Source organism: Cebidichthys violaceus, unplaced genomic scaffold, assembly GCF_023349555.1.
Source record: "Cebidichthys violaceus isolate CVI_PGR_0920_01 unplaced genomic scaffold, fCebVio1.0.p SCAF_15, whole genome shotgun sequence".
NCBI lineage: Eukaryota > Metazoa > Chordata > Actinopteri > Perciformes > Stichaeidae > Cebidichthys > Cebidichthys violaceus.
This window is the reverse complement of record NW_027176318.1, coordinates 12,156,821-12,174,414: the sequence shown is the minus strand read 5'-3', so window position 1 is coordinate 12,174,414 and position 17,594 is coordinate 12,156,821. Positions and strand designations below refer to the sequence as shown.

Genomic DNA, 17,594 nt, shown 5'->3' with positions numbered 1-17,594 from the left:
ACTCTAGAACATGACCTCAGACCAGCCTACAGATATTGTGCCATCTCCCTCATTACACAGGAAACCAATCCACCCTCTTCCATTATTGTCAGATTAAAAAAAATAAGATTGTGTGGCTCATTTTTCCGATGTTATTTTCCATCTTCAGACAAGAGTCGGCCCCTCCCCCGCCCGCTCCCATCGTCATCAACAAGTATTCGGACGAGCAGCTCAGATCCATAGCCAAACGCATGACAGAGAGACTGAATCTCTACAAGGAGAAAGTGACTGATCAGTACGCTTCATCCCCAGAGATCAGCCCTCCCGTCAGTGAGTACAAACACCCGAGCTTTAAAATTGTGACTTACGATTGTCGTTGGGGCTTTATAGGCCGCAAATTATGAATATTTAAATTGTGTTCAAGCACACTCAGTCTTAATATTGTCCTTTCAGCACCTCTGCTGCGCAAAGACAACTACATAAAAGTCATAGAGGAGAGGAAGAAGCAAGCAGAGGAGGAGCGCATAAAGAAGGAAGAAGCTGACCAGAAGAAGAAAGAGGAGCAGGAGAAGAAAAAGAAGGAGGCCGAGCAGAAGAAGAAAGAGGAGGAGGAGAAAAAGAAAGCAGAGGCCCAAGAGGAGAAGGAGGAGAAGGATTTGAAGACCAAGTTAAAAGATGCTGCCTGGTTTTCAGTGGACATTGTGCTGAAGCCAATTGAGGACCTGATGGACCCAGTGCTGGGGAACACCATCGACCCTTTCACAGACCGTCGCTACATCGCCTGGCTGAGCGTGGTGACTCTGGCCTTTAACTACAACACCTGGTTCATTACAGCCCGTCTGTGTTTCCCGTACCACACTGAGAGCGCCATCCCTTACTGGTTCGTCCTGGATACTCTGGCCGACCTCATCTACCTCACGGACTCCATCATCTTCCAGGCCCGCAAACAGTTTGTCAAAGGAGGAGACATCATAGTAAGTCTGATGTAATCCCGGCCAATGGAGGCCGATACTGAGAATGATTTAAGGTATGATAAAATGACAATGTTTTTCTTCAACCTTTCAGAAAGACAGAGTGGTGACACGGAATAACTACAGAGGTTCTGAGAGATTCATGGTACTGTGACTTGAATTCTTTGAACTTAGGGTGAGAGCTCGGCTCAGTGACCTCACACATCTGTCTCTCCTCCACAGCTGGACCTGATCTCCCTCATGCCGTTCGACTTGCTGTATGTCCAGTTCGGATTCAGGTCCATTTTCAGATTCAACCGCCTGCTGAAGGTGAATTTAATGACGCGTTACGAAAGCCAGTCGACTGATTAAAGATTCTGTTTCCTTCCTGTGGTGGCCTTGGCTGACATTTTCATGCTTACTCTCAAGGCGGATACATTTTTTGAGTTCAGCGATCGTCTAGAGAGCATCATGGCCAAGGCTTACATCTGGAGGTTAGTCACATGAAAGAAATGAAGCAAGTATGATAATGCCATTTTAAAATAATGGATACACAGAGCAATAGACAGACAAGTCTTTACTTTTCTATCAGAGTGATTCGGACCATTGGATATCTTCTCTTCATGCTCCACCTCAACGCCTGCTTCTACTATGTGGCTTCAGACTACCAGGGCATCGGGAAAACTAAATGGGTCTACTCCGGTCTGGGCAGTGCGTACGTACAGAAACTTTACATTCCTGCTGGCGTTTGAGTGTATGCCATTCTTGTTTGGTTTTTCTCAGAATTGCAAACTTCTAAGAAAGTGTATCAAAGTATCTGTAATGTGCTCTTTCTGACTATTATTTACCATGAGAATGCTAAAACGTTATTACCACTGCTAATAGTTTACCACATTTTGTCAAATTCAAAATGAAAGATTAGTGAGTGAAGACTTCGGTAATGTGATCAATGTAAAAAGACACCATCAGCGCATTTGTTACTTTTACTACATTCATTTAAGTAAATTGAGTTTGAAGTAATTCCTCTTTGGGTTTTTTTAAGACACACAGTTGATAGGGCTGCCATGCATGACAAAGTGTGACGACATGAGCATCAACACAGAGCTTTTAGAGTCGGTGCAATGCTTGCTGCACTGAAACAGAGTTCCGGTTGTCTCCATGCCTGAGACATCCAAAGACAGTCACAAATTTAAAAATGTCTCGTATGTTCCATCTCTGCTGCTGCTGCTGCAGTTACCTCAGCTGCTTCTTCTATGCGGAGAAGTCCCTGCTGCTGATCGCTGAGTTGCCATTTCCAGACACCATGTTCGGACAGATCTTTCAGATGACAAACTACCTTTTTGGGGCTTTCTTTATGTCCATCATTCTTGGCCAGGTAGTTTATTTGTAATATTTTTTTTCATTAGTATTATTTTTCATTTTCTTTAAATTAACCTGTATTTGGATTATTTTGCTTTCGATTTGCAAAGTTGTTTTTTTTGTGTGAAAATTCGGCAGCAAGACGTCAAGGGAATCAAACAGGAGAAAATTAACAATGATTCCTCCCAAACCACACACACACACACACACACACACACACACACACACACACACACACACACACACACACACACACACGACACATAGACTTGTTTGTAACAGCCCCTCTAATGCCCCCACCCTCTCCACAGGTACCTGCGTTGTTACTACCATGCTGTCCGCAGTCTGATCAACATCGGGGGTCTTAACGAACCCCATACCGTCTTTGAGATTACCTTTCAGATGACTAACTTTTTCACGGGCGTCTTTGTATTCTCCAGTTTGATTGGACAGGTAACACGGAGAGTCCCAAAATACTCAGTTCCTCTGAAAACCTGATAGAAATTAGCACCTCTAAATGAGCATGTCTTTTCCCACTTCGTCTTGTTAATGTAGTGACAGATAAATGAAACCCTTTGAGTTAGGAATCACAATCATCCCTCATTTTACCATACTAGTTTCACTAACACCCCGTCATCTGTGATCCATGGTTCCCTGTGGAGTCTTGACTGTCAAATGTGCTAATTGTTGCATTTCAACAACATAATTGGTGTAAATGACCGTAGAAGTCGTTTTCCTTAGTTGATGTATTTGTTCTTACCGTCATCTGGCCTCAGATGAGAGATGTCATCGGTGCAGCCACAGCAGGACAGACCTACTTCAGATCCTCCATGGACGGCACCGTGGACTACATGATGAACAACCACATCCCCTCTTTGGTGCAGAACCGAGTCCGCACCTGGTTCACCTACACCTGGGACGCACAGGGCATGCTGGGTCAGTACCACTGGACAAAGTGCTCAGCTCAGTTTTTACAGAATGTTAGGAAGCCTTGAAGCGTAAGAAACCAGTCCTTCACATATATCACCTTAAAAAAAGGTTGTACTACTTCCCTCTGTAGCTCCAGACTCATGTCACCCCAGAATAAATTCCCCGTTTCATCTCGATGCTTGTAGACGAGTCTGAGCTGCTGGATAAGATGCCTCTGGTGATGAGAACCGCCATCGCTGTGGACATCAACCTGTCCACCTTTCAGAAGATAGATCTTTTCAAGGTGCCTTTTCAAGACACCACAAACACAACAAAACTAGGAAAACTGCAGCCTGGGAATTAAGTCAATGAAATATAGCTTTTCCTCTACAGGGCTGTGACCAGCAGATGCTGGTGGACATGTTACTGAGGCTCAAGTCTATCGTCTATTTACCTGGAGACTTTGTCGTAAAAAAAGTGAGTTCAAATTCTTATCGTACCGTCCCCTGAAATTCTATATTTGAATCTTTAACGCTATTAATACAACCCGTTATGTAAATATCTACTGTCCGTTCTTCTGTACTGTGTGCGTCACGTTTCTGCACGTGTAAATAACTTTGCCCCCTCTGCAGGGCGACATCGGCAAAGAGATGTACGTCATCAAAAGTGGTGCGGTGCAGGTGGTGGGAGGACCTGACAACAGTATTGTGTTTGTCACACTGAAGGCTGGATGTGTGTTTGGAGAAATCAGGTAGGAGAAACAAATGCAAAGTCTGAAGACGGAAACCTTAGAGCGTTGTTAATTCTAGTTTCCACACTGTGATAAACGTCATCATGTTTAATGTGCAACTATGTAATGCCCCCGATTTAGAAGATGAGAGATTCAAATTCACATTGCCCCAACGTCTTTTTCTCTCTCAGTCTGTTACAATCATCCAAAGACGGAGGGAACAGGCGGACAGCTAATGTCAAAGCCTATGGCTTCGCTAACCTTTTCGTCCTGGAGAAGAAAGACCTGTTTGACATCCTGGTGCACTACCCAGAGTCTCAGAAAGTGTTGGCCAGGAAGGGACGGTGAGTCAGAGGCCTGAAGGAAAACAGCTGTCTCACTCCCTCACTGGGGTGAGCTCCTGCACACTGCCACAAGTCAAGAAGGTGGTGAAATCAACAAACTTATTTATTGTCTTTACTATTCATCATTTTAATTATAATTTTGAATAGAAAAATGACTTAAAAGATGATTCAAATTGCTCATCTTACATGCAGCACTTATTTACGGTTGTTACCTATATTCTCTCTCATAAATCAGAACACTTTTCAGCAGCAAATTAAAATGTTCTAATTGTTTCTTATAGCTATTTTTTTTTTTTTTTAATGTTTGAACAAGCTTTGCAATAAGCATAATACCAGAGGCTGTTTGTTCAGCTTCTCTGTTTCTGCGCGTGCAGGAAACTCATGAAGGCGAAGGGTCCAGCAGCAGCTAAAGCAGAAGTGGAAAAGAAGAAAGGACTGGCGCTGTTCGGACCCAAACCGCCCACACCCAAACTGCTGCGTGCTTTCGGTGGAAACATCAACAAGAACTTTATGGACAAAATGCGGGTAACAACGCCTACATTTGTATCTCCATGTGAAAAGCTATTGCAGTTAGGCTACTTGCTAAACCCATATTTTGTGTTTTCTTCCCCCCCCAGACTGCTGCTGGTGGCCAGTGAGGATTGTAGTGAGCTCATTTTTTATGACTCCTTTTTGGGAGTGAATGTACAGTTTTGTTTTCAACCTCTTACTACTTGCTCTTTTGTACCGAGTGTGTATATCCTGTCATTTTAAGATTCACCGTTTAAAGCCGATGCTTTTTGTTTGACGTGTTTGATCGTGACACCATCGGATAACAGGAGATCAGCAGAACTGCTCGACAAAACCAACCCAACAAAGACAACACGCCGATTCAATGTATTCAAACACAAACTATTTTAATGAGATGTGCAATATCTGAATCTGTCTGTGAACCTCAACTACTGCCTCTAGTGGATACTGCTTGTTTGATGCAGCTTCTTTGATATTGATGCAGCTGTTCACCTCGTTTTATTTGTCTGCTTTTATTGGCTATATTTTCAGTTTGCCAATGCACGTGGTTGTAAAAGTCTAACAGAGATTATCTATCATAATAATTGGTAACAATAATGCTCATGATATATGTGATTGATTTTATCCCCTTTAATATCTGCTTGAATAAATAATTCCCCGACTTAACTAAATTTTACTTTTAGTGGCATCTTGTCCTGTTTGTTTGTTTGTTTGTTTGTTTGAGTGAGTGAGACACAGAGAGAGAGAGAGAGAGAGAGAGAGAGAGAGAGAGAGAGAGAGAGAGAGAGAGAGAGAGAGAGAGAGAGAGAGAGAGAGAGAGAGAGAGAGAGATAACTAATCCTAGCCAGGCGTTGTGCGGCGGTTAATTAACTAAGTGCTCTCTGTGTTTGTGAACTTATGTGAACTTGGAGTGGACTGAAATAACCCCAGCAGTCTAGTTTTACACCAGCTGAGTTTGTGTTATTCCATGATTAGATATATTTACAAATGCAATCCGTTCTGTGTGAAAAGCAGAGGCAAAACCAACAGTTGTTTTTATTTATTTCAGTAAACTTAATGGCGGAATTGGTAACCAGTTTGTAATAATGAAACTGTATCCTATCCCCAACCTACTTTGGCTGATAATAATTCCTTTTTTTCATTTGATTATTAAGAAGACACACTTGTATGAATTATTATGATGCATATTTGCCACCAAATTACAAAGTAATTAGGCCTCATATTAGGCCTCTTAAATGGTCCGTGGACTGGAGTCAACACTGCAAAAGGACGGTTGTCGTGCCTGGCAGTGATTGGCAGCTGTGATCGCTGATCTGGTGTTGACTTCAGGATAAAGGGGTGTGGCCAGAGGGAATTAATGCGTCTAAGAAATTTAATTGCCTCAGTCTGTTGTGTGGATTTGAGACGAGGACTACGGAGCATCCGAGGACTCTTGCCGCACTGGAAAGCGTCTTCAGGAGGACTGGTTGGCCTGTTTGCTGTAGCCCACACCGAGCCCCACCATGTTCAACAGGTTTAAAAAGTTGATGGGGGCTCCTGAGCCTCCCCCTGGCCAAGATGAGGCCGCGCCTCCCACCCCACCTCCACCAGCTAAGGTAAGGCCTGGCCTCTTTCTAATATCTTACGTACAAAACACCTGGACCAGAAAGGTCTTTACCTTCATGTTTGTATAATCTGCATATTTTTATACTTATTTTAGGTTTAGGGTAATATGCATTAGCATGTGTGCACCATTTAAACCAAACATTGCATTAAGGAGGTTCAGTACTCGCTACCTGCTCGTCACACAGAGTACACAGGAGTTGTTTTATAGGTGAGACGAGGCTGGTGAGTCCGATCACCTCTGAAGCAGCTTGGCACTGATGAAGGGCAGTCACTGCAGCTTCAGCGGGGAGGGTGGGCCTGCATGGGTGGATTTACTGTTGCTGGTTTACTGCTGGGCCTTCAAGGTTTCCTCAAACTGAGGAAGGGATGAACGACAAGTGTAGTTATGTACACACTTTAAATATCAGCAAATATCAGAAGTGAAACCTATTTAGCCCTTTGACATTTGTGGAGCCATAGCATGCTCTATTCACTTACAAACAAAATGGATTCACAAACGATTGTTGGGCTGTGTCCCCTTTTGTCTCAAGACATTGTTTGTCCACTTTCGTCTGCACACTGGTACCACTATTGTTTATTTACAGGAAGAAACGCCCCCTGAAAAGAAGGATGACAAGGAGCAGCCAAAGAAAGAGGAGGAAAAGAAAGAAGAAGGGAAGACAGAGGGGGACAAAAAAAAAGAGACGAATGAAGAAGGGAAGACAGAGGGGGACAAAAAAGAAGAGACAAAAGAAGAAGGGAAGACAGAGGGGGACAAAAAAGAAGAGACGAAAGAAGAAGGGAAGAAAGAAGAAGAGCCCAAGAAGGAAGAACCACAACCAGGTGAGAGGTGTAATGTTTTGTCTTTGTCAGAGGAAGGAGACAATGAACTCAGCCATGTTAAGACCAGCGTCTGAGCAATATATACAGGTGCATGCTGTTTACATACAATATTGTAAATACAGCATCTGTTATGCAGCTGATTAATTGATATCAGGAAGAAGGCCATGACTATTCACATCACTTTAACCGTCCTCGCCAAGTACATTAAATGCACAGGAAGTGACATAAATGCATGAAGTACAGCTTGTTCATACATTCAAGAAGCTAGTGTTTCTCCTCTTGCAGGACTCGCCTCAGGTCCTGCTCAGCTGTTCCCACTTCCCTTGTTAGTCAGTTTATACCAGCTCAGCTCAGCTCAGCTCAGCTCTGTTCTGTTGTTCTTTGCCGACTCGTCGTCTTTGCTGGAGTTTTATTTGCCGTTTACCTGTTTACTGCCTGCTTACTGTTACCTACCTGCATTTGAAGTCACTGCCTATAAGCTTCTTTGGACTGCACCAGTCTGTCAGTCCTCATCTGCATTTGGGTCCTTCCCCTGCTGATTGTTCACCTTAACTGTGACAAAATATCCTCCTAAAGACCGTTTAATGTTCTTTAAATCTTGTTCTGTCCAGCTCCCTAGCGCACTTTTATTAGAAATCATAAAAATGATGCCAATCTGCACTTTTTTTGTAATTGTTATTTTAGCTTTTAATCTGAATGTATACTCCATTTAGTAGAGATCATATCTTGTGCAGATTCTTGAGCCAAAGTTTTCTTCAAATATTTATTTCTGAATTATTTATTTTCATGAATTAAAATCTGCAAGAAGGTGGAGGCTCTGTTACAGTGATTCAAATTATTAAAGGGAAATGTCCCACCTCTTGTGGATATCTAATCAATGCTGAGAACTGTATTGCAATGAAGAAATGGATTCCCCTGAGCTTACTGTATATCGAACAAGAAAGCAGATTTCTCCTGTTCTCTGAGCCGTGCCTACATATACCAGGATGCATTGTGTGAGCTGTGATTTTGCTATGTTACACAAGCTGGCCCAATCCCAATAAAAAGCCTTAAACCCTGAACCCTCAGGGACTTTCTGACGTCACCTGGCAAATGGTTGAGTGTGACAGAGAGAGAGGCTTGAAATGGTGCGAATAGGACAGCACTTTACTTTATGTTTTTTTAACGTCTTCCAGACTCTTTCCTCACAAGACGAGGTCATCTATTTACTTGTTTTTGTCAAAACGGCTTCAATGACAAAATACTGTCTGATGAATGAATCTGAGATATAGTCTCTGCTTCCATTCCTCTGATTTCATGTTTTTATGTGATATCTTTACTCCTTATTGTTTCTGAGTAAATTTTTACACCTGAGCAGTCCTCTTTGTTTACGTCTCCATGCTTCCACTGCTAACCCCGTGTTTAACGTCACATTGCTATGAATTGTGGGTAATTCCCTTGTGCAAAGTCTGCAGACTTCCGGAAAGAGTTCATAAAGCCCTCAAAACATTCTGATTTGGCAGCGGGACAGAACTAGACCGTCACGGACTTTACAGGAGCGGGATTGGGCCGCTCTGTTTTTTCAGTCTGATAAACTGTCAAAATGTCAAAAGGAAATATTAACACACTTCATTCAAACTGAACAGCTGCCCCACTGCAGTGTCTCCTTAGCAGCTCTCACTCATTCTTTGGAGGCAGACCATTAAATTAGAAGAAAATGATATAAATCACCTGGCTGGTCTTGGTTGTTTGTTTCTGGGATCCTGCATTACTTCTCTGTCCCAGTGAGGAGAAGAACCTTTCATCCATAGTCAGGCACACACGGCTCGCTCTCTCTCTCTGGGTTGTCGTCGGCGTCAACAGCGTCCATCTAAAAGACCATTACAGGAGAATGTTTCCGTTTCTGTTGCCATCAGAGGGCAATTTCAGCAAAGGAACCACAAAGTTGTTTGCTCTCTGCAGCTGAAGTGATAGAGGATCTTCATCGGCCGTATCCTGGAGCGGCCTCTCTCCGAGTGATGCAGCCGAATAGCCAAGTCAGCCAAAACACTGTAAAAATGTAAAACCCTTTGATATGGTTACTAGAAATTGACTAAAGAGTGCTGCTGTATGACTCTTACAGCTCCTGCCTCAGGACCTGCTCCTGCTGCTCCTGCTGCTCCTGCTGCTCCTGCTGCTGCTGCTCCTGCTGCTGCTGCTGCTGCTCCTGCTGCTCCTGAAGGGTAAGAATTTGTCCTATACTGTGTCTATCTAATGTAGTGCAAGTAAGAATAAGCTCCAGTCCCTGCACAGGTTAAGCGGGTATGGGATTTGGATGGACATGTCAGTACTACTGACTTTTAATAAAGGGACCTTTAGTTTAATTCAGATTTCTTTTTTTTTTCTGAAATCCAAATGTTTTGATAAAATGTGCTTTTTAGTCACAATCCCATCATCAAAAACATTGATGGTTCTTTAATTAGCTCCCCATCTCATTTACATTGCGTGTCTGAGAGCCTCTGATCTAAAGTGTGACTCGAGGCTTTTTAAATTCTTAACAGTGTGGTACTTTGTGTGGTACGACCTAGTGAACACGTATTTAGGTTTGTTGTGTAGTCTCTGGCGTGAGATTATAGAGAAAACGGGACATTTGAAAAGATTAAGCAATGACTTTTTAAAAATGTGTATTCATTTGTTTATTGTAATACAAATGTGGATTGAAACTGGACTGAGAATACTTTGACCCTGGAGCTTGAGCTCAGTCCGTTTCAGGAGTCTGCTAGCTCAGCTCAGTAAACAATAAGAGCTATGTGTGATTGTTTTCTCACTTTGTAGCTTTCAGTATTTACATAATTTCCAAATTTAAGACATAACTGTTACTGCTGATATCTGCCATCTAGACTTGTTCAATTTGATAAAGGATAGTGCAGATGAACAGTATACTCTGAGTCGCTGCAAGGTCTGCACAGCTGCAGCTCCATTGTTTCAGCTCTCTCAACAATAAGTACACAGGCGTACTGTATGTTAGCTGCGGTAACAGCGGCCGTGATCACAGTGTGACTCTCAGCCTGTGACTCCAAAATTAGGAAAGGAGATTAGGAGCTTAGTGGTATTTGTGACTGAGAACGATCACACAGAGCATTCACATGCAAGTGAAATACTCAAAGCCAGAGAATTCATTTTGTTCTTTGCAGATGATTTAATGCATTTATGTTTTTTTTGTATTAGCAAATGAACAATTGCTGAAATAGAGATTAGAGAGGTTTTAATATAATATATTCATAAAATACAAAACAGAAGTCCAACGTGTTTGTTATATAGATTATTATGATATAGAGCTAATATAGGGTTGTGTGTCTCTCTCTGCCTTTTCTTCCATCTCAGCAGATGAATAGTGACAATAATAATATGAACTATACTGCCACATTTGCAAAATTGTCCCATTTAACTGAGGATACTCTTCTTCACCACATAAAATGATTCTCCAGTTCAGCCCCCTCACAGCGTCACCTTTCCTCTGGTAACCCTCTATTCAGCCTTCGTTTTCCTTTGCTCCCTGTTTTCAGTGAAGAGGCCCCTCCTCCTCCTCCTACTCCTCCACCTGTCGTCTACTTCCGTGAAATAGATGACACGCTCAGAAGTATAATCAAGAAGGTAAAAGAGCAGACAGAGCTCCTCAGAGAGAAAGCCATAGACCCTTATGCCACTTCGCCAGAAGTCACCCCACCTGTCAGTAAGTATGGACACGTTCGAAGCAACACGCAGACCGCAAACAAGCCGAAGTCCATTTAACTCTCCGTCACTGTCTTTGTCTGCTCAGCACCTATTCTAAGGAAGGAGGACTACATCAGATTGAAGGAAGAGGAGCGAATAGCAAAAGAAGAAGCGGACAAAAAGAAGGCCGAGGAAGCGGCCAAAAAGGCAGAGGAGAAGAAGAAAAAGGACGAGGAGAAAAGGCTGGAGGCAGAGAAGAAAGCCGAGGAGGAGAGGCTGGCGGAGGAGGCTAAGAAGAAAGCAAAGATCCTCCCAGACATCAGCTGCTCCTTCTTGGACGTCCTCTTCCGTCCAATCGAGAACCACATGGATACCGTACTGGGCCAGACCTTAGATCCTTTAGGTATGTATGGTGCACACAGCGAACAGGACAGCTGAGATTAAATGAACAGAAACACATAAAATAAATCTGTACGTCTGTTTCTCTCCAGATCGGCGCTACATTGCCTGGTTGTCCCTGGTAGCATTGGCATTCAACTACAACGTTTGGTTTTGCACTGCGCGGTTGGTTTTCCCTTTCCATAATGAAACCAGCAACCCCTACTGGATATTTTTCGACATTCTTAGTGACGTAGTGAATGTTATCGACATCATTGTTTGGCAGCCCCGACTACAGTTCGTCAAAGCCGGAGACGTTATTGTAAGTCACAAAACAAAATGGAGCCTGACTATGAGTGACTTGTGTGTGATCTGTATCTATGATGGTTTGCATATTCTTAAACTCGCCTGAACTGTGAAACGGTGTTTGACTCCCCCTGCAGAAAGACGGACGTATGGCTAAGGTACATTATCGGAAATCACAACGATTCAAGGTGAGGTGGTAATGATATGTCCAGTAGTGGAAACTAACAAAGTACATTTACAAGTACTGCTATTAAATACAGTACGATTTCTCATTATAGTTCTACTTTACTTCATTTTTAGGGTGATTTTGTCTCCACTTAACTTATCCGACAGCCGTAGTTACAGGATGCTAACCTCTTGCCCTTAGGTCTAGGTCTAGTTTTATACGACACCAGCAGCTTCACACTAGCTTTAAAGCTGAGCAGCCTCTGAAAGACGGCATGTCGGTCGGACTGTCAACAGGTAAAAGATTAAACCGTCGGTTGCCAACCTTACAACAAAACAGTGTTTGTTCATGTGTCAGATGTCAATGAGTTGGTAGCAGATCCATCGAAGAGACAGTTCCCTCCTTAACTTCTCACATGGTTTCATTTTAATAACGGCTCATGGCTCAAAGAACTGAAATGAGTCATTATTTCTCAAAAAAAGTAAAGCATGATGTGTGTAGCAGACCTCTGTTTTTGGATTATCTTATGACCCCTCAGATTTATCTTGTGACCCTTTGGAGGGGCCCCACCCCTATGTTGGGAACCACTGGACTAAATTATCCAACTGTATATGAAGTGATTAAAATGAGCTCCACCTCAACCAGCTGCGAGGGTTAAATGCTATTATAGTGCATCAGTATTAACAATCTAATAATGTCATAAATAATAATATATCAGTCAATTACTTTTATACTTGAAGTAGATTTAGCAGATCATTTTACTTGAGTACAATTTGAAATGAAGGACCTTTACTGGTATTTTCACAAGGTGTTACCACTTCTTTTACTTCAGTAAATGATCTTCTTACTTCCTCTACCAATGTGTGTGTCCCGCCAAAGTTAATCTTTTGCGGGAGTTATGGGGATCAAATCATGACATTTTAAGTTTATTTCTCTCTTTTTAGATTGACATCTTCAGCATCCTCCCCTTTGACCTTCTCTGCTTGCACTTTGAATTCTCCACCGTATACCGAGTCAACCGCTTCATCAGGGTAGGCAGCCGACTGATCCTTTTTTACTAATGATGTAAATGAAGAAAACAATGTAAATGTAAATAAAGAATATTTTAGCTTCAAAAGGCTTCACATGTCCGGTCCCTCACCCGTTTGCCTTCTTGTGTGTTCTAGATTGAGTCCTTCTTTGATTTCAGCGATCGACTTGAGAGTATCATGTCCAAGGCCTACATCTGGAGGTAAACGCTCCTGGAACAATGACAGGGCAAATCAATACTATTTTTTCCTTTATCCAATTCCCAGTACGCCGCTTGTTAACTTCTCCCATTAGATGAACTGGACGGTTGAGTTGTTAAGTTGGCTGTAAGCAGAAAACGATGCTCGTTGACAGTTTCAGAGTTACCATTTACTTTTCAATTGCTTGTCGTTTCGTCTTTGAACATACATTGTTCGGATATTACCCGACACTCCTGTTCAAACGCTACAGATTATACATTGTTCTGAATTCTCAGTCATCAATTTTATTTGTTCTGTTTTGCGTCCGCTGCTTTTTTCACAGCCAGTATACATGCTGTTATTTGTTTAGTTTATAGTTTTTCCACGACTTCATCATAGTACTTGCAACTAAAATGACCATTACGCTACACACACACACACACACACACACACACACCAGTTCAATCCTTCTCTATCACTGTCTTTCTAACGCAGAGTGATTCGCACCACAGGTTACCTGCTCTACGCCCTCCATCTCAACGGCTGTGCGTACTACGTTGCCTCCATGCACCAGGGTATTAATACGACCACATGGGTGTATGATGGAGAGGGCACGGCGTATGTACTTTTTTTTTCTTTCTTTTGTCTCATTTGTGATGTTTGTGATTTATAGACGTTGTTGCCAGAGCTCTCCGTGGTGCTGAAAACCTGAGAGCCATCCCCTCTTTGTGTCTCTGTCCATGGTGCTGAAAATGACTTCATAGTAAATTTGGGATGAACTAATTCCATTTAATGTGACCTCACGTCTGTCCCATTCTTGTGAAAGCGATATCTCAAGAATGCCTGGAGGGAAACATCCATCTGGATTATAAGGATGAACTAATTTGATTTTTGTAGCCAAAAGGGCAACGTGACCTCACAAAACCCGTTTTTAGCCATAACTCAAGAATTCATATGCTAATTATGAAAATGTTACATTAACGTTTTTACTAAATGTTCATTCATTTATACTATGATCTGTTTATATGAAATGTTTTATGGTAAACTACACTATATTTTGGACAGACCTTGGCGTACACTGTAACTTGACTGCTTGGCGGAAGGATACAAGCGCAAGGCATTAATTCTTGTTATCGAAATAAAATGAAGATGCACTCTGTCCTTCCACAGGTACCTGCGTTGTTACTACTTTGCAGTCCGCAGTCTAATCAACATCGGTGGTCTTCCAGAGCCTGTAACCACCTTTGAGATAACGTTCCAGATGACCAACTTTTTTATTGGCGTCTTTGTGTTCTCTAGTTTGATTGGACAGGTAGGTTGGCGGAGGGTTTCTAAAGAGAACGTACATTTCATAACTTTATCATATCGCACTTCCTACCAAAAGCCTATCTTCACAATGTATATTGTAATCAGACACGCTCCCTGTCCACCTGTCTTCCTTTCTCTCTCAGATGAGAGACGTCATAGGAGCAGCAACAGCAGGAAAGACATATTTTAGGGCATCTATGGATGGCTGTGTTGACTACATGAATACCTACGGGATCCCCAAATATGTCCAGAATAGAGTCCGGACCTGGTACAACTACACCTGGGCAGCTCAGGGCATGCTGGGTGAGTCTGTCAGAAATGTATGAAAAGAACCTACTGAGACACTTAAAACCTTTTAAGCCCGAGGGTCCCCCATTTGGACGCAAGTGTACATAAAACGTTTATGAGAGTTTAGCGCACAATGTGACTGCCAAAGAACCCACGAAGAACGAATATGATGTTATAGTTCTGGAAAAACCTCAGAAACGGAGCAACAACATTAACAAAGCCACTTTTACATGAAACAAACAACTCCCAACTGCCAACTAAACAAATAACCAAAATATCATAAATCAGAATTCAATAGGACTCACTTCAACCAGGCAAAACCTCTGCTACTGACCGTTAGCTACATGCTAGCAGCGAAAACGTTACATGAAAAAGCATGCCCGTTTCACACAGACTACGCGATATCCTCCATTTCTCTCTCCGGTAAACCATCACCGAGTTATAAACCATCCAGCACAAACAAGTCAAACCGCTTTATCGAATATTGTACTCACTTTTCGTCGAATCTCAGCGAAAAAAAATTATATTTCCGTACTTCCACGTCTCTGTTTGTTCAGCCGGATGTGCTCTGTGTGAATCGGGAGGTCTCGTCTTTCTCCGACACTTGTCGGCTTCTGGGAAGGCCTCTAAGTCTCAGCAAATCGGATTTCAGATCTGACGTCAGATGGGACATTTTTGATTCTGATTGGCTAACAATGTTGTCAATCATTTAACTTTCAATTCCCTCCAATTCTATTGGCTTCTACGGTTCGATGGCAGTCTCAATGGCGGTGGTGGATTTACAGCCCTGAACAGAGAGAGAGGCTGAATCTGAAAAAAAGTCGAATGAACACAGAGACTTATTAGAGAGGGCTCAGAAAGGATCCTGGTCTTCAAATAAAGCCCGGACTGCTCTATTTAGATGTATTGAACACCATTAGTGATATATGCAAGTGAAATATATAGTTTGGTAACATGATACAATTAAAATAACACATTGTGCAACATGTGTAACTTTTGGAATCCTGCCTGAAATCTCTGTACTAGATCCTCTCTAATTTATGAATACTTCACTTTAACAAAGTAACAATTTGTTATGAGACTCAACATATTGTTCTATGATCTGGGAGAGCTTTAAAGTTAGGATCTACATTATTTCTAAAAAGAAAAATCCTGCTTTTTTTTTAGGCGAATAATACAATTTTCAATTTGTGCTGTGTGTCATCTTAATGTACTCTTAACCAGTATCATATATACTGATATGTACATATCTCACAAGTGTTAGGGTTATTTTAATACCAAAAATATTAAAATAGCCCTTACAGTTGCAAAACTACACTCATTTTAGTATGGGTATGGTATTTTCGAGCAATTTTTCAGATATGTCAAGAACTTGCTTTTAAAAGCTTACTGTATGTTGAGCTATCTGTGCCCCCTCCAGACGAGTCTGAGCTGCTAGACAAGATGCCTGTGGTGATGAAAACTGCCATCGCTGTGGACATCAACCTATCAACCTTCCAGAAGATCGCACTGTTTCAGGTGAGTCAGCAGTCCCCATGAGAGAATTAAAGAAAATGTGATAAGTGGAACTGAATACATGATAGTGTCTCTTCCAGGGCTGTGACCAGCAGATGCTGGTGGACATGTTGCTGAGGCTCAAGTCAATTGTCTATCTACCTGGAGACTTTGTTGTGAAGAAAGTGAGTACATGTGTTTGTGTGTAAATGATAAACCATGCTGATCATCATGGAGCAAATAAAACAATAACATATTCAAGGTTTCATCATCTGAGTGGAATGTTCTGCATCTTCCTCTGCAGGGCGACATCGGTAAAGAGATGTACGTCATCAAAAGTGGTGCGGTGCAGGTGGTGGGAGGACCTGACAACAGTATTGTGTTTGTCACACTGAAGGCTGGATGTGTGTTTGGAGAAATCAGGTTTGTCTACGTTTAGAGATCTGTGACAACTAGAACATACAAAAACAAGAGCTGAAAGAAATTCATTAATTAATATATTCATTTTCATCTTATCCTCCAGTAAGTGTCTTGATATTAACAAGCATTGTACAAAGAGAATATCTTTGCTTCAGTTAAATCTGTTCTAAACAAATATAAACTGTAGTACGGCATAATATACATAGATGGCTGTAGCACTGCAGTCAATATAACCGTCTGTCCCCGGCAGCATTTCCCAAGAGACCAATGTCATTTGAAATGGACACATGGTATTTTTTGTTTGCCTCTGTCCCATCACAGTTTACTACAGTCTGCCAAAGATGGAGGAAACAGGCGCACAGCTAACGTGAAAGCGCATGGCTTTGCTAACCTTTTTGTCCTGGAGAAGAAAGATTTGTTTGATATCCTCATCCACTACCCAGAGTCTCAGAAAGTGTTGGCCAGGAAGGGAAGGTGAGTTATTCAGTCATTTTTGGTATGCAAAAGTTGCATTGTGGCTATGGCTCTATTTCAACAAGTGATTTATCAGCACCAACCTCTAAAAACCTTGTGATAATACATAAAATCAAAATGTACCAAATCAATTCTGTAATGCAACCCATTAAGGATTGTGTCTGTGTGTGATTGTGAAGGAAACTTACCAAAGCCAAAGGCCCTGCAACTAAAACCAATGAGGAGAAGCCGAAAGGTTTGGGATTGTTTGGACAAAAACCACAAACACCGAAACTACTTCAACTTGTTAGCAATTTCCGCAAAGGAGCCTTCTTGCTCAAGGTAAAGTCTTTACAGTGAGGCAGCATTCTTCATACAGAGACAACTGAGGTAGTTTGCTTGCATTGCTATAGGAAATGTAAGCACCGTGTAACTATTGTAAATGTTTAGAGCATTGATAACTGGTACCAAACGAACAGGAGATACACTGCAGGTTTTACTCAAGACACAGTGACATCATGCTTTCTTTTTTGTCTTATGTCCACAGAAAAGTGCTGGGTAGCAGAAATGAAAGAGGGATGTGTGATGAGCTCCACCACATCAAATCTGTATCATTTTGTATATTGCTATTCATTGGCGACTGGAAGGACTACAAGAAGACAGAAACGGGGCATCTGTATCTAATAATATTCA

General features: G+C 41.9%; 2 protein-coding genes across 2 annotated transcripts; both read left to right on the top strand.

Moving 5' to 3' along the window:
• The first annotated feature begins 128 nt into the window (after window positions 1–128).
• LOC137871961 (cyclic nucleotide-gated channel beta-3) lies at window positions 129–4,909 on the top strand. The gene is made up of 14 exons (XM_068710096.1): window positions 129–309; window positions 433–953; window positions 1,045–1,095; window positions 1,173–1,259; window positions 1,359–1,423; window positions 1,522–1,644; window positions 2,600–2,741; window positions 3,065–3,224; window positions 3,404–3,501; window positions 3,591–3,674; window positions 3,830–3,948; window positions 4,119–4,271; window positions 4,646–4,796; window positions 4,889–4,909. The coding sequence occupies exons 1-14, from the start codon at window positions 129–131 to the stop codon at window positions 4,907–4,909; spliced, it is 1,956 nt and encodes a 651-aa protein (XP_068566197.1).
• Window positions 4,910–6,283: 1,374 nt separating this feature from the next.
• Window positions 6,284–17,503, top strand: LOC137871958 (cyclic nucleotide-gated channel beta-3-like). Its single transcript, XM_068710090.1, has 18 exons — window positions 6,284–6,376; window positions 6,971–7,208; window positions 9,310–9,409; window positions 10,733–10,899; window positions 10,987–11,283; window positions 11,372–11,580; window positions 11,702–11,752; window positions 12,675–12,761; window positions 12,897–12,961; window positions 13,434–13,556; window positions 14,109–14,250; window positions 14,390–14,549; window positions 15,955–16,052; window positions 16,130–16,213; window positions 16,333–16,451; window positions 16,770–16,922; window positions 17,102–17,243; window positions 17,449–17,503. The coding sequence occupies exons 1-18, from the start codon at window positions 6,284–6,286 to the stop codon at window positions 17,461–17,463; spliced, it is 2,343 nt and encodes a 780-aa protein (XP_068566191.1). The 3' UTR covers window positions 17,464–17,503.
• The last annotated feature ends 91 nt before the right edge of the window (window positions 17,504–17,594 follow it).